Below are 26,925 nucleotides of genomic sequence, written 5' to 3'. Positions count from 1 at the left end.
AAGGCAAAACTTTGGTAGTAATATTATGCAGTTATGCCACAACTGTTTCTTCTTGTTTGTCAGTAACTGATGTATAGGTATCATGGGAATACATAAAGTGCCCAGCTAGAGTACTTAAAGCAGTGTTGCAGAAAAATTTTTGACATCGGTTCTGTGCACTCAAACAAGAGTTTATCCTGATAGTTTTACTATGTACAATGATTTGGATTTATACACTACCCCACCATCCACACTTCCCCAAGTTATAACTATGTTATTAATAGCAGGTGAGGACTTTGAGTTGGTGGAGGATAGGGATTCTGTGTGAATGTAAAATGCAACAAATCATATCTGCTGAGGTTTTCCCCAGCTATGGCTGTGACAAAAGTGGCTGGTAGTAATGATGCCACTGGATTGGACATTGGCCTTTTAAGTTACAGCCTTCCCCCATTTTTGGCTCAAAAGAAAGTAAAACAACTATCCCCCAGTTACACACTTTATCCCTCAAAGCAGACACATAATCGTTATAGGAGCCTTGAATTTAAACTCAGTCAAAATAGCTATATAATTATTACAAATGGTTTCCTGAACTTGGCTTACTCTGACTAATTTGGCAATCTACAAAGACCAAACTTCAAGTCTAATTATCGTCAGCATCATAGATAAAATCCTTTTGTGTCAATTCCTTCATCTTTGACTGACCACTTTCTATAACCTTTGAATTTAACATGAATACAGTCACTTATATGCCATTCAAAATAACTTTTAAACCCAAATCGACCAATATTTTTCAAAAACTTTGCAACACGTTATCTATAAGACTGGAGCCCATATCCTTCTCTCAGGGTGCAGAACAGGCAGCCAATATTCTTAATTTCTTTTTACTTTTCAAATGAAACAAGCTTTTCCCATGGGTAACTCACACCCATTAGCCAAACTAAAACAGATGGTGACCATAAAACTTAAAGCTATACTAAAACGTAGCCACGATGCCTGGAGCCTGTGGAAGTGGCTAGTAGGATACCCAGTTTGGGATGATAGATGAAGAAATAAGGACATCAGAGATGCAGCCAAAACAGACCATTTGCTGATAGATGATGAAATGAGGATGTCAGAGCTGAAGCCATAACAGACCTATTTGCAGAGAAGATGAGAGAACAGGCATGCAGAAAAGCATACAAGTGTTTGGTAAAGAATATTTGGGCAAGACTGGAAAAAGGCAAGAGGGCATTAGGGTGTCTAACCAAGATAGGTATGGATTGCATGAGATAGAAGACCCACAGCAATTGGACATGACTGTCAACAAAGGCAGGAGAATGGCTGTGACTAGAGGGGCTGTGACAGTAGATGTGACACCCTGACCCCATGTAAAAATGTGGGCAAAAGTGGGTTGATTTGATTTGACTGTATATTTTATAATCAGTTAGTCCTTTTTTTTTTGAGATTCATGATGTCAAATTTGGTGACATTAAAAGTGAAGTTTTCCACGCATCCCTGCATCGAGAAATTAATGCTTTTTTGGAAGGGTAGAAAAATGTTCAAAAAGTGCTTGTTTGAATTATTTGCATACTCGGAGGAGGTTGTGAATGAGAATAATCTTTTGATGATACTAAGATTGCTTGGGTTGTGTAGATAGGCACAAGTATACCAGTGGGTAATATTCACTGCAAAAAGGAGTAGGTGTTAGGGGAATAAAAACCTTGTTAAGGATTTTATTTATTTATTTATTTATTTATATTTGTTGACTGGGAGTGTCCGACTGGACGTAGGTCCATTTTCAGCGGAGGCCCGAGGAGAAAAGCTCCACTGTTAAAATCAACAGACAGTAGTTACATTGGATTACATAGCGATTATTTACATAGCAATTACTTACAACATATTTACAGATGAAGAACATAGTACATCAGTAGACAACTAGAATCTTTATCTGTGAAGTACATAACAGACATTAACAAATGTTACAAGAAGAAGTTCCTGCTGTATAATAAGTACTGGCTTATGAGTATCTGAGCTTGCTATAATCAAGGTAGTTAGTGGAGTGGAAAGAAAGGTAGTGTTTAGATGGGGTGGGTGATATTAGAGTGGGAGTTGCAAGGGCATAGCCAGCATATTTTTAGGTGCGCTTTTAGTAAAGTTTTGAAGTGGGTGCATGATGGTATGGAGGTAATTGTGGGTGGGAGGGAGTTCCATAATTTGGCTATGGTGCAAGAGAATAGTGCTTCACCAGCAGAGTTATTGGCTTTAGTGATCTGCAAGTGATTTTTGTTGCTGGATCTTAGTGGTCTGGTGGTGCGATAGGGTTGGAGTAGATTCTGGAGGGATGGGACATTTAGTGGATGGTTTACTAGTTTGTGGGCAAGTGAGAGTTGATACCATTGAAGGAGGTGAGGGAGTTCAAGCCAGCCCAGTTCAGCAAGTGAGAGACCGTGGTGACTACGGTAGGATGCCCCTGTGGCGAATTTGGGGATTTTGTTGTAGCAGGTCTCTAGCTTGTTTAGATTGCATTGCCTTAGGTTGGTATATATTGGAGAGGCATAAAGTAGGGTGGAGATAAGGTGGGAATTTGCTATTGAAATCTTTGCGGCTTTGGTGAGAAGTTGCTTATTTCTGTATAGCGCTCCTAGTTTTTTGTGGACTTTTTTATGGTCATGGATATGTGAATGCCAAATTTTAGTTTATTGTCTATTTCCACTCCTAGCAATTTGATGTGTTCAGTTGAGTATATAGTGGTGTTGTCTTTTGCTGTGATGTTAAAGTGAGAGTTGTTTTGAGTATGTTTGGTGGGTTGGAAGATGAGTAGTTTAGTTTTGTTTGGGTTGAGTTATTAATTGGGCATCGTATAACCAAGTTTCAACAGAGGAAAAGGCTTCCTGTGTGACTTTTTGCAGTTTGGCTAGGGACTGGGCTGAGCAGATGATGGTTGAGTCATCTGTGTATTGTATGAGTGTGCCATGTTTGGTGGCAGAGGCTAGATTATTGGTGAAAACAGAGAAGAGTAAGGGTCCAAGGATGGATCCTTGGGGAACCTCTATGGAGACAGGTAGTTGGGGAGATATGTCATTCTGCCATACAACAAATTGTTGGCAGTCAGACAGGTAACTCTGAAACCAGTTGGTGACTGATTGTGAGAAGGATAGGTTATTGAGGACAGAGATAAGTTGTTTGTGTGGGACCATGTCAAATGCTTAGCTAGGTCTAGGAAAGTAGCAGAGGAGAGATAGCCATTGTTTTTATGCTGAAGGATAGTGTTAGTAAAGGAGAGTAAGGCAGTGGTGGTGGTGCTATGGTTTGATTGGAAAACATGCTGAGTATTGGAAAGGAGGTTGTTAGTAACGAGGTAGTCTGAGACCTGAGTGTATGCATCTCTCTAGTATTTTGGAGAGTGGAGAGAGAATAGCTATGGGACGGTAATTGGGTAGTTCTGTGGAGGGTCCGCCTTTGTGGAGGGGAATTATATGCAATACTTTCCACAGTGTGGGAACGTAACTTTCTGAGAGAGATTGGTTAATCAAGATGGATACTGGGTAGGCCAGAGCATCAGCTGCGATTTGTAGGTATTCACTTGGGAGGTTGTCTGCTGCTAATCTGGTGGGCTTAAGTTTAGTTAAGAGTTTTTTTATGTTGGAGGTAGGTACAGGAGAAAAAGAGAAGGCAGTTGGGAGATTACCAGTTGAAGGTGTGGGTTGAAGGGGAGGGGGGGTTGTGTTGTTTAGCTAGTGATAGTATGGTTTGTGTGAATTGTGTGTTGAATGAGGTAGCAATATTTTCTGAGGAGTGAGGGATGTTAGGAGGAGGGGTACTGACTTTACCTGGGTGGAGGATGGAGTTTATGAAGGACCAGAATTGTTTGGGGCTGTGTTGGGAGGAGTCTAGGGCAGACTGGTAGTATTGGAATTTGTCCTGTTTTATTAGCTTTTTGACTCTATTGCGTAGTTCTAGGAATTTCTGTCTAGTTGAGGGGGTTTTGGTTTTGCGCCAGTGCTCCCAGGCTTTATCCCTGTTTTTCATTTCTGACTTAGTGGTTTTCTGTAGCCATGGGGAGGGTTGTGCTTTGATTCTGGAAATTTTTATGGGGGCATGGTAATTAAGGATGCTCAGGACTGTAGTATTAAAAAATTCAACTGCGTCATCAAGACTGAGGTACTTTAGAGGATTCCAGTTACATTCTTTGAGGGATGAGATGAATGTGAGTGGGTTAAAGTTTAGTTTTTTACGTATTTGACGGTAGATTACAGGTTTAGCTTGGTATAGGTATTTTTTGAGTAGGAATGTTGGGGAGTGATCACTGAAGCTATCTGATAAGCAGCCTGTTATATATGACTGGGGGCTCTTACTGACTAGTATCCAGTCCAGGGTAGTGTGCTTGCTGGAGTTTTTATTTATCCTGGTTGGCGACTGGACAAGTTGGGTGAAGCCATGAAGGTTTACATGATGGGTTGGATGGTTGCCAGAACAGGATTGCCAGTCAATATTGAAATCACCTAAATTATAGTTTCTTGGGGGAGATGGTGGGTAGACCAGCTGAGGAGGTTTTCTAGTGGAGGGATGGATTTTATTACACCCGCTTTGCATTTATCTTTCCCGTTCACAGTTTCATGAAGTTAAGTTTACGCAAGTGTTTCTGCAGTCAGCTAGGTTTACTTTAAGGGTGTAGTCTATTAAAGAAAGCAGCAAGATATATTAGCTGTAACCATTTTAAATGTTGGGACCCACTAGAGCGAGTCCCAAAACACAGGGACTGAATGGCCAAAAAAAACAGGCTTGCACATACTAAGTCCAAGATGGCCATTTCCTAGAATATTCCATTTTTCCTGAGTTATGGTGATCTCTGAATTGGTGTACATTTAAGTTTGTGGGATGTTGTTGGGGGGGGGGGTGCTTGCCTCCGTCCAAAACAGAAGTTTAAAGAAGAAGAGCGATGTTCGAGATGCGCTCTTCTGCAGTTTTTTTTTGTCTTTGTGTCAGTATTCGGCATTTTGAGTGCAGAAATATAACTGTGGAGATGTGACGTCATAGTGAGAATAATAAAGCAAGAGCAATGTGGGGGCCTGTCCGCTTGCAGAAAACATGGTCTTATCTTTTGTAGCTTGTTTTTCTTCTAGTACTTCAAGTCAAGTTGTGATCAATGTTTTTGTGCTATTCACATTACACTGGAGTTACAAATCCAGTCTTATTGGAAGTCTTCAAGTGATGTGTTGTTGTTGTGGGTGAGGACAGGGCAGATGAGGTTAAGAACTGGAAAAGGTAGCATATGGTGTTGTGAAAAGAGGAATATAGATGGCTATCCGAGTTATATATGATAACCTTTTGGGCATGTCAGAAGAAACCATCTCAGTTTGTGTTTGAGAGGCTAGGGGACTGATTTGAACTAGATAAATGTAAATTTGTAAAATATCTAGATCATTATCATACTGAGTGCCATGCCTGTCACTTCAAGAGACCAGAAATTTTGGGAAGAATATTATAGGAGTGCAGATGCCAGGCTTCAAACAAGGTCTATTTACTGAGGCGGTGTTAGGCTCATACCTGTAATAAATCCAAAAGTGAGGCAAGTACTACCACGCTGTATATGAAGCAACTTCACTTTATTAAAAAACAATAAAAGCAGTATCATAAGTGCTTTCGGGTAAATCCCTTCACCAGATGATAAAACACTAGTAAAACATAGTATCCAATATAGTACAACACGGCCAATAAAAATCAATAATGTACCCTCCTTTTTGCTAGAGCTCCTGGAGCTTTGTCAGCTCCCAGTCTAAGAATCCATTGCATCTCTTTGTATTCAGTTTCATTATACAAGTCACCCATTCTTTGACTTTTACAACACATATAACCATAAAGGCAAGTACATGCTCACTATGCAATTCTATATGCTTGTACAGCACATTGTGTTCTTTTCTTAACCTTGTATCTGATAGATGCTTAAAAATTATATCTTTAAGTCTGCAATTTGTTTTTCCTACATAATATGCAGTACACTGTTGACAGTTCGCAATATAGACATTTTGTGTGTTACAGTCCGCGTACATATTCAAAAAGTAATTCTTGTTGGTCATGGGGTGTATAAAACAGTTCCCTTGTAGAATGTGCTTACAGGCTTTACAATGTAGGCATGGATAAGTTCCCTTCTTAATGCCTGAATTTTTAAAATGTATAGGTTCTTGACACAAAATATCTAATTTTATTTCTTTTAAAAATAAGTCTAGGTTGTGTCCCTGCAACTCTAGTTATATTCACATCTGTTAAAAGAATTCTCCAGTTATCTCTAATTATATTACATATACCACCTATATCATTACTGTATGTTAAACTTATTTTCAAACCTTCATTAGATTTTTGTGCATCTACCTTATTAGGCCATTTTGTACCTCTGTGTAACCATGGTTTTGCACTTTGTTTTCTATAGAGACTGCTGTTGTCCATTTCCTTTTTTAAAAAAAATTATTACTATAACCTCGTGCTTGAAAATTATTGTTTAAAGAGTCCAATTCCTGTATAAAGGAATTTTCATTCGTGCAAAGTCTGGATATTCTACAGACTTGTCCCTTGACTATGTGTTGGAATACATGTCTAGGGTGCATGCTATCATATCTAAGCATGCTGTTGGTCCAACAAGGCTTCCTATATAGTGTGGTCTCTACCTCCCCATTTTCTTTCATGATAATACTAACATCCAGGTATTCAATAACTGAACTAGAATAATTCAATGAAAATCTGAAGAAGCTAGTAGTGGACTCTAGATTCTTAACAAAGGATGTTAATTCTGATGCTGAGGCTCATACTTGAGTCATGCTTAGTGTCCTCCTGTATTAACTGGAGTAGGGACTTATAGCAGCAGGAAGCAAGAAGGAAAGAATGAAGGTGAATGCTTTAAAAGCAGACTGTTTTTTTTTTGTGATCTTTGGAGAGAGGAAAATTGAACTCACCATAGTTGCTGTGAGGAGAGAAACGATAGCTGAAGAAAAAAGTACTGTGATTATCTGAATGCCTGACTGCTGTGACTGAGGAAGCTGAGTGAAGGAAAAGATTGTGATTTTTCATTGAGATGCTGTGAAACTGTAAGAATGATTGCAGTGCAGATGATTGCGATCACACGGATAGAGAACAGTGCAAAAGCTAAAAAGACTTTTTGCTTTTTACATAGGATGCAATAACCTCAGTGTTTGCTGTTATATGAAGCATTTACTCTCTTGTGCAGTGATCGTAGGATTTGGGGATGTGTGGCACAAAGCTCAAAAGATCTTTGAAATGTCATTTTGAATAAAATATATTGTGGTATGTGTATTTTGTTTTCTTTTTTACCACATTGTACAGAACCAAGAACTGACAGATTCAGAGGACGTGGTGGGGTCTGAGAGTGAAAAGTTTTAGGATTTGCATAATAATAGCAAGATTGAGATGCAGGTGCACATGATACTGGGACCGTCTGTGCTCTTATGGGAATGAGCAGAGATTTACTGTTTTAAATATGGGTTGGAGGGTAAGAGGAAATGATGTTAGGAATAGAGTTTTGGAGTTGAAATGTGTAACAGTACATATGAATGGGATGGATCAATAAGTGGAGGAGGAAGGAAGGTGAACAGTTTGTAATTTAGTTGCAGCTAGGCTGAGAGAGTGTTTAACAGGCAGTACCTTAAGTACTTAAACTTTAAAAAAGCCTTACACCACTTACACTGTGAATGACGTGTATATAAAACTACCTTGAATGCCAACAGCCTTTATGTATGGGAATGAAGGTGTAAAAGCTATTCTTACTCCTCCCTTACAGTGTATTGACATTTATACTTTACTTTTTTATTTGAAGTGACATTTTGCATGTTACTGGTTTTCTACATGTAAATGTGCACTAGTTACAGATTTAATCATTCAGACACATACCAGATTACACGCATAGTACATTCTCAACAGAATGCAGTAAATTTTACAGGGCTGAATATCCATTGATTTGGTTAGCCTTCACCCTTGGCTTTGAGAGGTGTTGGGACTACAGACATGATAAAATATTGCTGTGGACCTGGATTAATGGCATCCTTTTTGCTACTGCTAAAGGAGGTAGTGTTGATGTGTTTCTCGCAGCAAAGTTTACTTTTTTTTTTTTGGGAGAAGTTTTCCTGTTACAGCTCCCATATTCAGTGATACCAGATCCCTCTCACCCACTACACTTCTTTTGCTAGCTTTCCCAATGCTTGAACGGTCTGGATTGATTCTGGTGTGGTAATTTTCACTTTATAGCATTAGCAGATAGTCTGACCATTCCAGAGCACAAAATTGCCACCCTTTGCAGCCACAGCTACATATTCTGTCAAAGAATAAACCACTTAACATTGCTGTGACTTGTGATGTTTTGCTGCTTTAATTGCTGTGACAGTCTTGCAGAGTAGAAGGTCATGTTTGCTTGAAGTTCCAGAAAACAATGGGAAGAAACCACCAGTCCAAGTAAATTCTGTGATACAGGACTGCTGTGTTGCAGGCATGAAATAATGGTTAGCTAAAGTGGTAATAATGAAGGAGGTGAGATTAACAGCAGGACAGAAAGAAATGTGTAAACCCTGATGTTCTCTGTTTTTATATCACCTGTACAGCAAAGGGCAGCAGGAAAAGTGAAAGGAAAACCAGGGACTCCTACATCAGTGAAATTAGTGAGTAGCCGCACAACTGCTGGAGCACGTAGAAGGAGAACACGATGTCGCAAATGCGAAGCTTGCCTTCGGACAGAATGCGGGGAGTGCCACTTCTGCAAGGACATGAAGAAGTTTGGTGGCCCTGGAAGGATGAAGCAGTCATGCATCATGAGACAGTGTATTGCTGTAAGTAGTACAACCATTTATTTGTAAATGGGATATCATTTTATTTGTTTGCCTGACAGTGAAAAGTTAAGCCAAAAAAGTGTAATGGTGTATTCAGTATGCTGGCATTCCAAACTGTCTGAAAGTTAGCAGTTACACTGCATCCTTAATACAGGGAGTCGGTGATTAAAAATATGGAGTTCATTTACTGTGCAGTACATTGTGCACTAACATGTTAAGACTGTTAAAATTTAGTAGAACTTTTGGTGTTTTGTGCACATTACTATTGTATCTTCGAACTTCTCTCACAAATATGTCTTAGGTTCATAGGTGATTACTAGGCTAATGGCTCAAGAGCCCTTAAAAAGCCTAGACAGTTTTACCCACATTTCACCCAATTTTTTATCCCAGGAGGAAAGGTAACAAGGGTCAGCAAGAAGGGTTTTAACAGTTTTTATGGATTACATCTGTCCATAAGGGACATGAGTGCCACCCTAGGGGTGAATTTGCGATTTCCCATCCATTGGTCCAAATTGCGCTTGAAGATGCTCAGGGAAGGGCTCTGCTTCACATGAATGGGAAGCCCATTCCAGAGGAGGGGCTATCTCTGTGACGCATATCTGTCTGTCCACCATGATTTATTCTATTCTTTTAAACTTAATGACTGTTTGCAATTGATCTAAAAATCTGTATTAATGCTTCTAGTCACAGTATTCCAGAATATACATCTCATGATACTTTTGAAATTCTTCATTTTGTAGTGTTTTTTTAATGGCTAAGTTAACAATTGTTCATTTTTTTCTTAATGGGGAGTTTAATGATTGTCTTTACCAGTACTTAGAACCATCTTTCTAACTCTGTGTCTGGCAGTGTTTGTTAGGGTAGAAAGCTAGACTTTCAAAATTCAAAACGCTTTGGTTTTAAAGCAGTACAGGGGAGCTTCTTATTCTAACCATTCCATGACTGAATAAATCATAAACTGACTTATTGTCAGCAAGTGTTTCTTTCTATGCTCTTTCTGCCCCCACACCTGCAAACAATCAAACCTCCAGTCTCCAGGGACCATCATTTAGGCTGCCACAAGAGTTGTTTGTGCTCCTGTTACCACTGTGTCTTCCATATACTTACTGTGGGAAAGAGGAGCCCTTTCCCATCCAGTCAAGTCTATGTTTCCCTCCAGGCTGGGGCTTTGTGGTGACCTGTCAGTGACACTGGACAGAATAACTATCTTCCACTCTCCCCAGTCAGCAGCCTGCATCAGACTGAGAGCCATAGAAGTGTTACTTAGTATTGTCCCTGGTGGCTGACATGGGCATCTACATCACCTGGTGGCTAACATGGGCATCTACGTCACCACAGGGACCTCCTGTGCTCACCCCTTGATGCACTTTAGTCATACTTTGGGCTTTATGGCCACCGAGTTGGATAAGTCATACTGCAACATTTTAATGTATTTTGTACTGTGGTGCAAATACAGATTTTCTTTGAAGCCGATTAATTTTTTAAGTAATGCAGTGAAGCTAGTTCACTTGTCACATGACACCTTTAATGTATGACCTGATGTACTTTAGTAATCATACCCGTATGAAAGGTTGAACAGCTGCAGACCAGTAGATCTTTGCCATGCCTGGGCTTACCTTGAAAGGTGACTGACTAAGGGAATGATTAAGCATTTAATAGGTGGAGGCCTTACAGGAGAAGCATCTATGCCTGGTGCAGGTGAAGACTGCATCCTTGTGCAGTTTGTTCACAGAAAAAAGACAGAAATTGACAAAGTAAAACATCTCCTCAGAAAAAAGACAGTTATTTTGGTATCTTACCCTGTCTGTACTGCTAGTGGCTGTTTGGTATTACAGGCTAGTATTTGATAACTGTCTTCTTTGTTATAAGTCAGGACATCAGATTACTTTTAAGCCCGTGGAGCAAAGTCCTATCTTGTAGAAAAGAAATCTGCAGGCACTCGAAAGATGCTGAGTGGAGAGTAGCTGAAAAGAAAACACAGGTCTTTGCCCCTAGGTAATCTACCAGAGAGCAATGATTTGCCTAAAAAAAAAATCAGTCAACTTTAAATACTGTGTAAGCCCATGGATCTCCTTCTAATCAATACACCATGGCATTAAAGAAAACGTTTTTCTTTTCAGCCAGGTGAAAAATTCCTTCCCATGCACTGGCAGTCTTTACTCATGTAATTTGGGCATATATTAGATTATTTTTTTCCAGCTGTAATTCAAGAGAATGCTTGGGTTTGTGGTGCAGAAGGATGAAGCTCTGACAGCAACCTATGTGTCCAGGGTTCAGTCAGTGGACCCAACACTGGAGAAGCCAGCCAGGAAGGAGGATTGAGGGGGTGTCCCGTACTTGCCTCTCCGTGGGAGGATATATTGGGGACACTTGCTGAACGCACTACATGTTTGTGATTTGTTCGTGTGTTAACTGGAGAAACCACCATCCATGCTTGGGAGGGGGGAGGTGAAGGGCTGCTGGTTGGTAACGCCTCTTATGGAAATGAGGGACTGTCAATGTAGTCAGCCTATTGCTTGCCACAGAGAACATAGGGTTAATGGAAAAAATCTGAACAACCTCGACGTCTACCTTAATGATACCCCCAGACAACCCCCATCTCCTTGATGGAGGAAAAGGGGCTTATTGGCTGAGAAGGGCCGATGATTTTAGGGCATTTGGGTGAAAAAATCTACCAAGAAAAAGTTGTACTCTTAAGGTTTTAGATTAAGAAAATTTATTCTGTCTTTGAGTCAATACAACTAGTTCCTCTTCCATATTAATGTTACATATTCAGTTCCTTATTTTTCTGGTTTTAGAATGATAGGGAGATCCCAGAGCTTGTTTGCCCATCTTGAAACGCTTACTCTTGTGGTAAGTTACTTCCTGCTTTACAGTACAGCCAGTATTGCCTTGTTATTGAACAGCTGGGAGTGGCTTTGCCCTCTGGACATAAAGGGAACGTATCTGCATATTGATTGTCTGGAAGTGACTTAACTTTCAGCTTCAGACTGTAAGGTTGCATACCTTCCCTATGATTTGGTCTTTGCCTCCAGAGTTGTACAGAATACATTGTGGTGATTGTGGCTGCAGCAGGTAAACAGAAGTATTTGAATGTTCTGAATTACAGTGTGCTGTTGAGGGCTTCAACTTGTCTAAGCTTGTACAGATGTTTTTTCCTTAGTGGGACTGTAAGTAATTATTTCTAAATTTCATACGCACTGCACATAGCACTCAGTGATTTCTGCAGAACTGTTCTGAATTCTGCTAAGACCATTTTTTCTTCTCCAAGCTGATGTGAAATATACATAGTTTCTCTGTATTTTTATTTATTTTATTAGTAAAAAGTTGTCTTCATTTTTTTTTTGTTCGCCTTCTTTATTCTCTCCTGCTTACCCCAGTGCCCCTGTCCATCATCAAGTCTACCAGCTTCTTCTACAGCCTCCAGACAATCTCATTCCAAGACTAGGGTCAGTGTGGAAACTAAGGATGTCCAGGGGAAGTTGTGTCATTGACTGCTTCCACAAGGGCATTTTCATTTATGATCTACACCTTTTTTCTACCCCCTATCCCCGAAGGCTGTTCCCTTCTGTGGATCGTACCTCACTATGGGAACACCTAGACAAACAACCTCTTCTCTGTGATGGACATATTCATGCCTCCCTGACAGCTCCTCAGAAGTCCACCTCACCTGGGCTGTGGTAAAGCTTCATCGCTCTTATGCCATGATGCAGGCATTTGCATATTAAAATATGATAAAATCTTGCACCACAGGTTCCTGAAGAAAATAAGGAGTCTGTGGGGGTACCAGATCGTGTAAATGAGTAGAGAGTTAGTGAGGTAACAGGAAAGCGAAGGTAATGGATGGGAGCTGTTAGAGGATGAGAAAGTGACAAGTGATATGCCACAGGATTCATTCTTGGATTCACCCCTATTTATGGTGTTCATATCTGCCGTCGTACAGGACATGAAAAACTGGAACTTTTGTAGACAAATCAAGGGTAGGAGAATGGTGCCAGATGGAGGCCAAGCCTTACAGAGGTCCTAAGGAAACTAGAGTCATGATCTTAAACGTGGCAGCTTTACTTCAATCTATTCAAGTGTATGGTACTGCACCTAAGTTATTGACAGTCTAAGGGCAACATTTTGAGTTAGAACTAATGTAGAACATGGACATTTTTTAAGAAGGGATGTAAGACACAATATTATAGAACATCTCATCCTACTAATCAAAGGAGTCCCACATTAAAATGTCAGTGTAGTATAGCAGAAAAGATGCTGCAATCCTTTGTTTGCAAAAGAAAAAAAAGACCATTTTTTGGGGGGGGGGTCCCTTTACTGCCATGTGTAGGCTGCATCCCTACATCCCTTGCTTCATAATTCTCAGATCACAGAAACACAGAGAAATGGAGAACGCACTAGGTACTATGTAAACTTGACCATTCCCCCAGCAGTATGTTTGAATTATTTACAATACCCTGTTGCAGTTTCTGAACATAACTACAGACCCCTTCTTGATGAGTGGGGCATTTTATAAGTGACATTGTATAGTTTGCACATTGATAATTGATCCGGTCATAGTGTCCTGTAACCTGTGGAAAGTTTTAAGATGTCATTTATTAAAGGTGTATCAGATAAGAGCAGCATTCTGTTTCAGACAGTGCAAATCACAGAGAAAAGCAGGGAAGTTGCCATTGTGCATGAAATGAAGTAAAAAAAAAACTGGTGTCCATCACAATAACCAGAATATTCCTTCCTGTGTAAATTTAAAATTGTATACTTATGGGAGCACCTTAAAATTGTTAGGTTAATCAGGACTTCCGGTCATAGCACTAAGGTGAAGACAGCTTTATCCATGCATGTTCCCCTGCCTTAAACATAAAAATAAATATGTATCTGAAATTTGCTGAGCTTGCAATACATTAACTGTGATTGGCAGCTCTACTAGATCTGCCTTTTGAATTAATAGTAGACATGCAAAAACCAAAAAAAAAATCAATAAAAAAAGAAAACTTTGTGGGAAGTGCAACTGTCAGGCAAGGAAATTGCTATGGCAGAGAAACAGCAGCTAAAGGAAAGCAAGAAGGACATATTAGCGCTGAACGAAAAGAGGGATGTCATGTATCGGAGGTGATGAAATTAAGTGATGCTCTACTGGGCTACATAAAAAGAACTGGTAAACTTGAGGAAATTGAAGGTGTGCTGTCCAATCACTTGAACGAGCTATTGGTATTAGCCATGGCAGACAGAGAGGCTGAAGATAGAGTACTAGAAGTAGAAGCAATGAGGGAAAGTATTAAGGAGAAGTTGCAGGAGCTGTAGGATAGGGACAGGAGAGAGAATCTCTGCCTGATGTACATACCAGAGGACAGAGGGCCAAGAAGGAGGAAATTGCCAACACTACATTATAGATAAATTAGCTAAATGGACTGTTATACCCAAAGACCAGATTATAGTAGAGAGGGCCCCCAGAGATTTTGCATGGCGTTGGTCAGGGCAGTGGATTCCTTGACCCATTATTATAAAGTTACTAATCTACACACTAAAAGAAAAGATTTTGTTGCTTGTCTGGAAGAAAGGCAAACAAATTTCAGTTGGGAGCTCGAGTGTTGTAGATTATGGTTACTCCATTGGCACATGTCTTAGAAGAAACAGATTCGTACTGTGTTTTAAGAAATGCACAAAGCAAAACTGAAGTACAAAAATGGTTTATCCAATGATCTTAAAATATTCTTTCTACAGGGTCTGAAATCCTTGCCAAAAGACATGCAGGCAGAAATAGACAAGTCTTATCAGCAGTTTCATGTGCCGGTGGATGGGCCCAGTAACATTGAAGAAGATGGAATAAAATCCACCTGAGCACCCAAAACACTGTCTGAATGATGGCAGCTAAAACCATTTCCTGTTTTTAAAAAGAAAATTATGGACTGGCAAAGGAACGTGCAGAAACATGCCAAGAAAATTTTAGATAATATGGCAGTGAAAAAAAAACACAAGAACTGATGGACAATGATCTAGATTATTTATAGGGGACTGTGTAGTAACAAAGGGATGGTGTCCCCGGCTGTGTGCTCCACGAACTCAATGAGGAATTAAACCCGCAGTTAGGACAGCTGTTTAATCTTAGCATCACCTCAGGATACGTACCCAAGGAGTGGCGCACGGCGACTGTGGTCCCACTTCACAAGGGCGGTGCCTCCACCGACCCTGGAAATTACCGTCCCATTAGCTTGACAAGCCTTATCTGCAAAGCCATGGAGAGGATCATAATGGAACTCATAAATAAAGACATAGGGAACTTGCAGACTTTGGATCCAACCCAGTTTGGCTTTGTCAAAGGCAGATCATGCCTTTTAAACTTGGTTGACTTTTTCGAAACAGTCACCAAGGCCATTGATGAGGGAAAGGCAGTCCATACAGCCTACCTCGACCTGGCAAAGGCCTTCGACACAATACCCCACTCAGGTATCATCGAAAAACTCAGCTTGAATGTAAACCCATACATCACAAGATGGGTTGCAAACTGGCTAAGTGACAGAACCCACAGGGTCAGAGTTGCTGGAGCCATGTCAGACTCAAAGCCTGTCACAAGTGGTGTACCACAGGGCTCAGTCCTGGGTCCACTCTTGTTCAGCATCTACTTTTCTGAACACAGGAGGGTTATGGCTGACAAAGTTTGCAGATGACTGCAAACTGGGCGCCATAGTCGAAAACACTTCTGACACCGATATCCTTCAGAAGGGCCTCACAGAAATGAATAACTGGTGCCAGAGCCATGGCCTAAAGTTAAACGCCAAGAAATGCATAGTCATACCCTTCGGGAAAAACAAGGTTACCCCTAGCTACCATATAGGTGGCAATCCACTGAGCACAGAAGAAGTCATCAGGGACCTGGGGACCCAGGTTGACACTAGCCTTTCGTTTGACACTCATGTTGCTAAAGTAGTCAGGAAAACCTTCTACATTGCCCACCTGATCATGAAGGGATTCACATCTAGATCAAGGGAGGTCATCATCCCCCTGTACTCATCACTCATTAGACCTATGATTGAGTACAATGCCCCATTCCGAATGTATCTGACCCCGACACCTGCAGCAGCTGGAAAGGCCCCAAAAGTTCCTCACCAAGAGGATAAAGGGTCTCAAAAATATGTCTTATGCTGCCCGACTGAAAGAACTCCAGCTCTATTCAGTCTCATACCGCTTGCTCAGAGGTGACCTGTGCCTGACATATAAAGCCATGTCAAACCCAGATTTGATGAATATGCTTCACCTAAAAAAATCTAGATCCCTCAGAACCACAAGGGCGGGAGACTTAAACCTTGACACGGTTATTAATAGGTCGTGCTGGAGGGACAGATTCATCACCCAGAGACTCCCTATGCTGTGGAACAAAATCCCGGTACATGTGAGGCAGAGCACTTCGCTGGCCTTGTTCAAGAGGAATCTTGACCAATGGATGGGAGATCGCAGATATACCCCAGGGATTACTTCAGTGTCACTGCTTGACAGAGGCACAGCAAAATAATAGGCATAGTTTTATTCAAACTAAAGGGGTGGCGAAAGCTACATATCTATGGGCTAGGCTTATAAATGCCCTTGGGCAGATAGCCTAGTATGAACCTATGAACCTATAAGAAATAAGGAGAGATGGACATCTACAGGGAAAAAGACATTTATGTGTCACTTGATTAAGTTTAATGTTAAAATTACCAACTTCAAACAGCAAAGGGAGTGTAGAGCATATGAGTTACTGAAGGTGAATATAGTCTTAATTAATACCAATGTTTATAAAACCTTAGTAATTAGCATGGATCTGAAGTTGTTGTTTTCATTTGCTCTTCAGCCTGAGAGGATCTGGATCCAGCATGGATCCGACTCAACCACATACTTCAGCTTTGGATCCAAGCTCCAAGCTGCTCCCCTATCCTGTCTTCCTACTCTCCTCGGATCTCTGTTGCAACACATTTGAACAGCAGCATGATCCTTTAGGACCGAGTTACCTCAGTGGGTAAGTGATAATTTTGTGGTTCTTTCATCTCCTTCCCACTCTTTTCTCTAACCGTTTTATTTTTTTTTTTTTTTTTTTTTTTTATCTCTACACTTTCTTTGCACTCAGGTGTCGGTTCTGTGCTTAAAAAGAAAAAAAAAAAACCTCCTTTGCTTCCTTTCTTTTTCTTCTAGTTAGTGAACGTGTGTGCATCGGTTTCCTGTTAGCCATGGCAGAGACTCCAAAGCCAGGCTTCAGGAAATGTGAAACATTTGGCCATAAACTACCCCTTCAGATGGCCACGCTTTGTGCATGGCATGCTTGAGTGTGCCCCACCTAGATACCTCCTATTCGATCTGCGCGGTCTTCAACATCCATGCATTGATCAATAGGAGGAATAAGCTGATTCTGAAAGGCCTTTTCCCCCTCTGTCTTCAGAGCCCTCTACTTCATCTTCCTCCACCCCAGCCTCTGGGACTCAACCTCCCGCCAAGAAGACCGGGGATGGGGAGACTATTTATATTAGGATGTATATGCACTTACATCGGTGTATGTTTTTTACCGATATTCTATATATAATGTTGTTGCTTTTAGAAAATATTTTTTCTTGTTAATTGATTGATTGTTAATTACTGGCTACGTGTTCTTATATATAAGGAAGGAAGGTTACTTGCTATTCTGTATACACTGAGAAAGGGTTTTTACCTGAAAGCTTTGTTTTAATAAACAGCTTTTTGTTACATCTGTGCTGCTGAGTTCATATTTCTACTATTGGCTTAATCCATATATGGACTGAGTCTTGGTTGTGTTATCTTGGTTGGTTTTATTTTTTTATGATGGGGAGAAGACTGCCATAAGGAGTGGGACCATTCTTTCTCGGCCGAGCCCCAGGGCCAAGACCCACCTGGATCCGAGCCCGGACTCCCTTTGACTCCGGTCATCTTGCTTCTCGCCGGAGGTCACTCGGCCTTGATCTCCCTTCTTAGCATCTCCCTGGAGCTGTTCCAGGCTTGGGTCGGTAGCATGTTTCATCTGGTCCTCTCGGAGCCTCTCTGAAACCGAGGTGGACAGGATGATATGGAATTCATCCAGGCCCAGATTCACTTAGGAGTCCTGCCTGCTGCGTCCCCCTCCAGAGATGGGGGCATACAGTCTTCCTTCTTATCGATTACTCCTTCTCCGATCAGACCCCCAGTTTCAGAGTCATTTGGTCTGAAGTTCCCTGGTGTCTAGGGTCAGTGAAGATGGTTCCAGGTACCTCAACGCTGACCATTCCCCTGAGTGGTTTGGCCCAGGCGTTTTCAGAGCCAACTGAATCTCTTGAGCCGAAGCCTCAGTGTCGGATCCGAGGGGATAGCATCAACTTCAAGGCCTTCAGAGTCATCTCTTCCCCTCGGAGTTTCAGTGTCAGGAGGCTTAGCTCCAATTCCCCCCTCAGCGCAGGGAGTGGTAGATCCGGCCTTGGCCATCCTAGCTTCGGAGATCCGTTCGCCTTCTGTCTTTGATGTAGAGGAGAGGGTCCTCTCGGCCTCTTGGAGACCTCTGACACTTTCATCCTCCTTGAGTCCGTCCTGGCTCTCCGTCTCTTTCTGGGCTAGAGTCTACCATCCTGTCCCCTCAGGGACAGCCTGTTGCCTGCCACTTCACCCCAGGAGGCCCCCCCTGGGAACTTCCTGAGGCTTCTTAGTCCTCCCGGGAATTTCCCCCTGAGGAGCTCCCTTGGAAGCACACCTGCAAGAGAAGGCACTTGGACTCCCTGTCAGAGTCCCTCATGGAAGATACCGACTTGGAGGAAGGGGAGTTTTCCCCTCAATCACCCCCAGAGGATGTCTCCTTTGGAGACATCATGGAGATCCTGCTTCAACGTGGTGGGTGGTCTACCCAAAAGCCCAAACTGGATGAGGTGGCATTCCTGGAGGCATTTAGCACAGGACCCTCTACCTCCTGGGTGTCCCCTCCTGTGGATTCCCTTGTAGATCTGATACCACCTACGGCATGGAAGGAAACTGATATGGTTGAGCCTATCCCCAAGCACCCGGGCAAAGTGCTCGACTCTCCCTCAGATAGGCAGCATTGGTCAAAAGGATCCTTGGTCGATGCCATAGTGGTTGTGGCAGCCACCAAGTAAGAGCTTGCACAGAACAGCTCTACAGTCCATCCTCCAGACAGGGTGTCTAGGGCCATAGACCGTTTCGGGAAGCACTTACACTTCAGCCACATTTGCCTTACGTGAGCTGAACTACTTGGCACACGTCATCAGACGGCAGAGGGACGTGGTCAAAGAGGTAGCTGAGTCTGCCTCGGGGTCCATATCGGCAGAGGAGAAAAAGGTGATGTTCTTCATGTTTCACTGTTGCAGCCATCACATTTGGGTTATCCCTGTCAGGGTAGCCCTCAGCCAGCTCGAATACCAGAGACTTAGTATTTCTGTGTCAGTTGCTGTTGCTTGAGGACTGACGTCAGGTCATCAGTAGTATAAAGTAAGGCAGCCAACATCATTACATTGGTCTTTCTTGCCATGGAGACCGAAGCAGAAGCAGATGTTCATCGTGTTACACTGCTGCAGTCATCACACTTGGGCTACCTGCCGTCAGGCGGTCCCGCAGTTGGCCCGAGTTCCAAAGTCTTGGTCTGGCGTCGGTTGCTTTCGCTTCTTCCCTGACATCAGTGCGACAGGGGTATAAAAGAGGCAGCCGACGCCATTTTCTCCAGTCTTTCTTGCCGCGCGGTGCCCGAAGCAGAAGCAGTTCGCAAGTGCCGGTCGGCCGACTCCTGAGATTTTCAAATCGAATTTCAGACCGAAGTCTTCAATAAAGCTAAGTATCCCATTGGGGAACCTTTTCTTGCCTCAGTCCGATGTCAGAAAAAGTTAATAATTGCATTTCTTGTGGGAAGCAAATACCTCATAAGGATTTTCATTCTTATTGTATCCCTTGCCTAGGCCCAGACCACAACATCACAGGTTGTCAGTTTTGTGCTAGGTTTAACAAATGAACTATTAAATGTCGGTTTGATTTCGCCCAACATTATTTTGGTAGGAAATTTAATTATACCATGCCGTCTGAGCAACCGACGACCGGAATGCATAAAAAACGCAAAGATAAGGACAGGCAGCCAAGACCCAAACCAGACTCCGAGGCCTCTGCTAGGCCAGTCGCCGGTTTTCCGGTTTTCAGTGAGGTGCCTACGCAGCCCCTGATGACCGCTGATTTAGAACCCCAGGCGACATCCGAATCACAAACTGAGATTGCTAGGCCTCCACAACCTTTACCTTTAGGCCCTTCCGACTCCATGCCTGAAGGAGATTCCGGTGCAGTTGAAACGCCTTCAGTTGCAGAAGGTGTCTTCAGACCGACTACACTCACTATTAAATCCTATGCAAAGCTGAAAACTCCTTTAAAAACAAAGAAGACTGTACAGCAGTCTCCAGTACAAGGCCCCATGCCTAAGAAACAGATGCTTAAGATGGCTGAAGACTTAATTACCCTAATCAGGGGTTCCCATCCCCCTCCTGATAAAAGGCCAAGACCAAGAGGAGGACTACGCTTCCTCTGACCAGGTTTCATTTTCCTCAGACTCTTCTGAGGAACAGGAATATTCCTTTCCCCCTTATGAAGACTGATGCTGAAGAGTCTATCCCTTCTGCATCTCCCCCAGAAGACTACTCTTTTGGGGAAACCTTACATACCATGAGAGAACATTTCCACTGGGAAAGCCAGGATTACTCTCATTCTAAGAAAAGGCTCCGAGAGTTCCTTTTACTACCCCAGCACAGACCACTTGCTATTCCACCTGTGTTAGACATTATGGATGATGTTTATTCAGAATCTAGTCTTAACCCAGATTCACTACCTCCTGCACCAGCCAAACCAGACAGATACTACAGAGTCCCGGACTCTCACAAATTCCTGTATAAAAGCCCTGTTGCTGACCCAGAAACCATTTCCCAGGGTCCCAAAGGGGTTAAGGCCTCTATTGCTAAAAATCCTGTGCCCTCTGAAAGGGATTCTAGAGCACTAGACAGGTGGGGAAAGAAAGTATATACCTCAGCTACTCTAGCTATGAGGGCCTTAAATTGTCAGTTTCACATGCTGAAATAACAATATTTGATGTCTCAATTAAAACAAAAAAGGCTCACACATACAGAACAGCCTCATTACAAGGAAATGCAAGATTTGTTGCATGCAGCTGAACAAGTGGGAAAACATACTTTGCATTGTGGATTTGATTCATTGGAAGCTTCTTGTAGAGCAGCAGTGACAGGGTCTGTCATATGTAGGCATGCTTGGTTAAAAGAACAAACTTTACCTGGTCATGTTAAAGCAAAGTTATTGGATGCACCTTTACAGCAGGATGTTTTATTTGGTGTAAAAGCAGAAGTTTTAAAGAAAATGGAGAATAAGGCAAAATCTATGCAGACGGTCAAGGATTTTTTACAGGTTCAACCCCCTCGTTTCAGCAGAAATTGGCCAACCAAAAACTGGTCCTTTCCAGCTTCTGCCGGACCACAGAGGGGCAGATACAGACGCCCAAGGGGCAGAGGCCAGTCACAAGGCTCTTACCAGCCTCGACAATGGGGTGCCACAACCCAAAAAGGAGGAGAAGACAGGTCTCAAACTACCAGAAGACAAACGCAATGACTTACCCCTCAGACTTCCAAGCAAAACCCTCTTGGCAGCTCCCTTGGGGGGAAAACTAGCACTTTTTGCAGACAATTGGCACATCATCACAAAAGACAAATGGGTCCTAAATAGTGTATCTCAAGGATACAGATTCCACTTTCACACTTTGCCAAGGATAAAAGGAATGCCAAACCTGCCACCAAATCAATGGGCAGAGGCTCAAAAGCAAATTTCAGCTCTCATGGACATGAGAGCCATTCAGCAGATTCCTACACAGGAGCAAGGACAAGGATTTTACTCAAGACTCTTTCTAGTTCCCCGAAAGGACAAAGCCTGGAGACCCATTCTGGACCTCTCAATTCTAAACACATACCTGGAAGTACCCAAATTCAAGACGCTAACACAACAGCAACTTCTTCCCATGCTGAGCAAGAAGGCTTGGCTAGTAACGTTGGACCTCAAGGAGGCATACCTGCATGTCCCTATCAGACAAAATTGCAGAAGATTCCTCCGATTTATAGCAGGTTCAACCCATTATCAATTCTCTGCACTGCCCTTTGGCTTATCTACTGCGCCCAGGGTCTTCACAAAATGCCTGGCACCAGTAATTGCATACTGCAGACAAAGAGGGATTCAAATATATCCATACCTGGACGACTGCCTTATTCAAGCAGAAAGCAAGGACATTCTATTAAAGCATCTGGCGTTTGTCAAAAACCTACTAAGTTGCCTAGGGTACACAGTAAACGAAAATAAGTCAAAACTAGTGCCCTCACAAGACATAATATTCCTGGGTGCCAGCTTAAATACAACGGCACAGATGGCTTATCTCACGCCAGACAAGCAAGGACAACTGACTCAATACTTCAAAATGATGGCAACAAAGACCCAACTCCCTGCAAGAAAAACTCTGCAGGCCTTGGGATTCATGGCATCTTGCATACTACTAATACCATTTGCAAAACTGAATATGAGGAAATTACAATGGTATCTGAAAAGCGTATGGACTCAACACAGCCACAGCTTGGAAACAATAATTCCACTCATACCCTGCCTTCAACAGCAGTTTCTGTGGTGGGCTCAGGCATGTCACCTCAACAAGGGTCAGCCTTTTACCTTACCCACAGCCAGGCAAACTATAACAACAGATGCATCGGATTATGCCTGGGGAGCGCACATGGCAGGACAGTGTATTCAGGGCAAATGGTCTGCAGACCAAATGCATCTACATATCAATCTAAAAGAGATGCTAGCTGTACAAAATGCCCTAACAGCTTTCAAGGACCTCCTACATCCAGGACAACTCCTAATAAAGATGGACAACTCCACAGTGATGTGGTACATAAACAAGCAAGGGGGCACGCACTCCTACCCCCCTATGCAGACAACCAATGACCTTGTGGAACACAGCACTGACCTACCAAGTTCAACTACAAGCACAATTCCTGCCAGGAAAGAAAAACACATTGACAGACGATCTAAGCAGAAACATCATAGATCCTCACGAGTGGAAACTAGATCCACAAGTATTCGCAATGATAACTCAAAAATGGGGGAGCCCAGACATAGATCTGTTTGCTTTCCCCCAAAACTACCAACTACGGAAATTCTGCACAAGGACATACCACACACTAGCTTGGAAAGTAGACGCCCTCTCATTCAGTTGGAAAACACTGGCAGTGTATGCCTTTCCTCCACTGCCTCTTCTGGCAAAGGTGCTGCTGAAAGCCAGATTAGAGAGGCCACAAATGATACTCATTGCTCCAGACTGGCCACGCCAACACTGGTATCCAATACTAAGGAACATGGCTCAAGGCCCACCATGGATTTTACCTACAATTCCTCACCTGCTCACTCAGCAAAACAATCAGATTATATACAGTCAGCTCAAGACTTTAAATCTGGCTGCATGGCAAATTGCCTAAACAACCAGTCAACACTTCTCTCTAAAGCTGTGATGGACGTCATTCTGGAGGCCAGGAGGTCCTGCACCAGGAAAGTCTATTCAGACAAATGGAAAAGATTCTGCGCCTGGAAACAAGCTAAAGGCCAAAATCCCCTTGTACCAAATATTCCTCAGATTCTTCAATATTTAACTGAGATGTTGCACAAAGGACATTCCTTCTCATCTATTAAGATCCACACCTCAGCTATTTCAGCTCAATACAACACGAATCCTCCTATATTTTCACATCCATTACTAAGACAGTTCCTCAGAGGGGCTAAGAGCATAAGACCACCCCGGAGAGCACCAACACCAACTTGGGATCTCAACTTTGTTTTGGAAAAACTTACACTACCGCCCTTTGAACCAGCTTTCACAGCTGATCTACAGTTCCTATCATGGAAAACTGCCCTGCTGCTAGCAATAACTTCAGCACGAAGAGTCTCAGAACTACAGGCCCTAATGGCAGTGGAGCCTTTCATCATTTTTCATCAAGACAGAGTCTCTGTACGAACTAACCCTTTCTTTATGCCAAAGGTGGTTTCCAGTGTGGCCCTAAACCAAATCATTAATTTGCCCACCTTTTATCCAAACCCCCAGAACAAAGGGGAAAGGCTCCTACACTCTTTGGACATTCACAGGCAATTACATTACTACTTGGGTAAAACTAAGGCTTTCAGAAAATCTGACTAGCTCTTTGTATCCTATGCTGCAGGATCACAAGGAAAAGCTATCTCAAAACAGACCATTTCAAAATGGATAGGACATTGTATCCGTTTCTGCTACACACACCATGGGAAATCTGTGCCTGGTAACATCAGGCCCCATTCCACCAGGGCTACAGCAACATCAACAGCCTTCCTCATGAGGAGTACCAACCAAGGATATTTTGGAGGCTGCAACTTGGAGTTCAGTGCACACCTTCACCAAGCACTATCACTTACCTCTATACTCTAAAACCAGAGCTGGCTTTGCCACTGCAGTTCAGCAGGGCCTACTAGCCTCACCAAACCCTGTTTAGTTCCACCACCCATCCTTAGCTTTGGGATTCAACCCAAGTGTGATGACTGCAGCAGTGTAACACGATGAACATAGTACAGTTTTGTACCTACCATAAATGTAGATGTTCGAGTGTTCACACTGCTGCACTCCAGGTTACCCTCCCTCCATCCCCTCTGAACTAGCTGGAGTTATCTATACCTTTCTATCCTATACAACCTTTGTGGTGTATTTGCTTGTAACTGAAGGTATTGTTTTATTTTTATATATATATTTTTTATTAGCAATATATATTGCCTACCTATTGGGGGCACCTGACATCTGGGGCAAGAAAAACTGAAGAAAATGGCATCGGATGCATGTTATATACCCCTGGCACACTGACGTCAGGGAAGAAGCGACAGCAACCGACGCCGGACCAAGACTTTGGAACTCTGGCCGACTGTGAGACCACCTAACGGCAGGATAACCCAAGTGTGATGACTGCAGCAGTGTGAACACTTGAACATGTACATTTATGGTAGGTACAAAACTGTACTTTCCCATCCCCCACATGACAAAAGGCCTAGACAGGAGGAGGACTACGCTTCCTCTGACCAGGTTTCCATTACCTCAGATTCTTCTGAGGAACAGGAGTACTCTTTTTCCCCTTATGAAGACTCTGATGCTGAAGAGTCTATTCCTTCAGCATCTCCCCCAGAAGACTACTGTTTTGGGGAAACTTTACATACCATGAGGGAACATTTCCACTGGGAAGGCCAGGATTACTCTGATTCTAAGAAAAGGCTCCATGAGTTCTTCTTACTACCCCAGCACAGACCCCTTGCTATTCCACCTGTGTTGGACATTGTGGATGATGATTACTCAGAATCTAGCCTTAACCCAGATTCATTACCTCCTGTACCAGCCAAACCAGACAGATACTAGAGTCCCTGACTCACATAAATTCCTATATAAAAGCCCTGTTGCTGACCCAGAAACCATTTCCCAGGGTCCCAAAGGGGTTAAGGCCTCTATTGCTAAAAATCCTGTACCGTCTGAAAGGGATTCTAGAGCACCAGACAGATGGGGAAAGAAAGTATATACCTCAGCTACTCTAGCTATGAGGGCCTTAAATTGCCAGTTTCACATGCTGAAATATCAACAATATTTGATGTCTCAATTAAAACAAAAAATAAGCACACATACAGAGCAGCCTGATTACAAGGAAATGCAAGATTTGTTGCATGCAACAAACAAGTGGGAAAACATACTTTGCAATGTGGATTTGATTCATTGGAAGCTTCTTGCAGAGCAGCTGTAACAGGGTCTGTCATTCGTAGGCATGCTTGGTTAAAAGAACAAACTTTACCTGATCATGTTAAAGCAAAGTTATTGGATGCACCCTTACAGCAGGATGTTTTATTTGGTGTGAAAGCAGAAGATGTTTTAAAGAAAATGGAGGATAAGGCAAAATCTATGCAGACGGTCAAAGATTTTTTACAGGTCCAACCCCCTCGTTTCAGCAGAAATTGGCCAACCAAAAACTGGTCCTTTCCAACTTCTGACAGACCTCAGAGGGGCAAATACAGACGCCCAAGGGGCAGATGTCAGCCACAAGGCTCTTACAAGCCTCGACAATGGGGTGCCACAACCCAGAAAGGAGGAGAAGACAGGTCTCAAACTATCAGAAGACAATCACAATGACTTACCCCTCAGACTGCCAAGCAAATCACTCTTGGCAGCTCCCTTGGGAGGAAAACTTGCACTTTTTACAGACAATTGGCACATCATCACAAAAGACAAATGGGTCCTAAATATTGTAACTCAAGGATACAGGTTCCACTTTCACACTTTACCAAGGATAAAAGGAATGCCAAACCTGCCATCAAATCAACGGGCAGAGGCTCAAAAACAAGCTACACCACTCATGGGAATGAGAGCCATTGAGCAGGTTCCTACACAGGAGCAAGGACAAGGATTTTACTCAAGACTCTTTCTGGTTCCCCGAAAGGACAAAGCCTGGAGACCCATTCTGGACCTTTCAATTCTAAACACATACCTGGAAGTACCCAAATTCAAGATGCTCACACTACAGCAACTTCTTCCCATGCTGGGCAAGAAGGCTTGGCTAGTAACGTTGGACCTCAAGGAGGCATACCTGCATGTCCCTATCAGACAAAATTGCAGAAGATACCTCCGATTTATAGCAGGTACAACTCATTACCAATTCTCTGCACTGCCCTTTGGCTTATCTACTGCGCCCAGGGTCTTCACAAAATGCCTGGCACCAGTAATTGCATACTGCAGACAAAGAGGAATCCAAATATATCCATACCTGGACGACTGCCTTATTCAAGCAGACAGCAAGGACATTCTTTTAAAACATCTGGTGTTTGTAAAGAACCTACTAAGTTGTCTAGGGTACACAGTAAATGAAAAGAAGTCAAAACTAGTGCCCTCACAAGGCATAATATTCCTGGGTGCCAGCTTAAATACAACGGCCCAGGTGGCTTATCTCACGCCAGACAAGCAAGGACAACTGACTCAATACTTACAAATGATGGCAACAAAGACCCAACTCCCTGCAAGAAAAATTCTGCAGGCCTTGGGATTCATGGCATC

At 42.7% G+C, this 26,925-nt stretch overlaps 1 protein-coding gene across 5 annotated transcripts in view; it reads left to right on the top strand.

Moving 5' to 3' along the window:
* The window catches only part of KDM2B (lysine demethylase 2B), a 3,837,686-nt gene that overhangs the window by 2,952,218 nt on the left and 858,543 nt on the right, over positions 1-26,925 (top strand). For all 5 annotated transcript variants that reach the window (XM_044068658.1, XM_044068655.1, XM_044068654.1 and 2 more), the window contains one exon: positions 8,562-8,786. In XM_044068658.1, coding sequence (XP_043924593.1) covers positions 8,562-8,786 — 225 coding nt within the window. The remainder of the gene's footprint in view (positions 1-8,561; positions 8,787-26,925) is intronic.

Source organism: Protopterus annectens, chromosome 4.part0 (assembly GCF_019279795.1).
Source record: "Protopterus annectens isolate FY-2018-M chromosome 4.part0, PAN1.0, whole genome shotgun sequence".
Lineage (NCBI taxonomy): Eukaryota > Metazoa > Chordata > Ceratodontiformes > Protopteridae > Protopterus > Protopterus annectens.
This window is presented reverse-complemented; position numbering and strand designations above follow the sequence as displayed.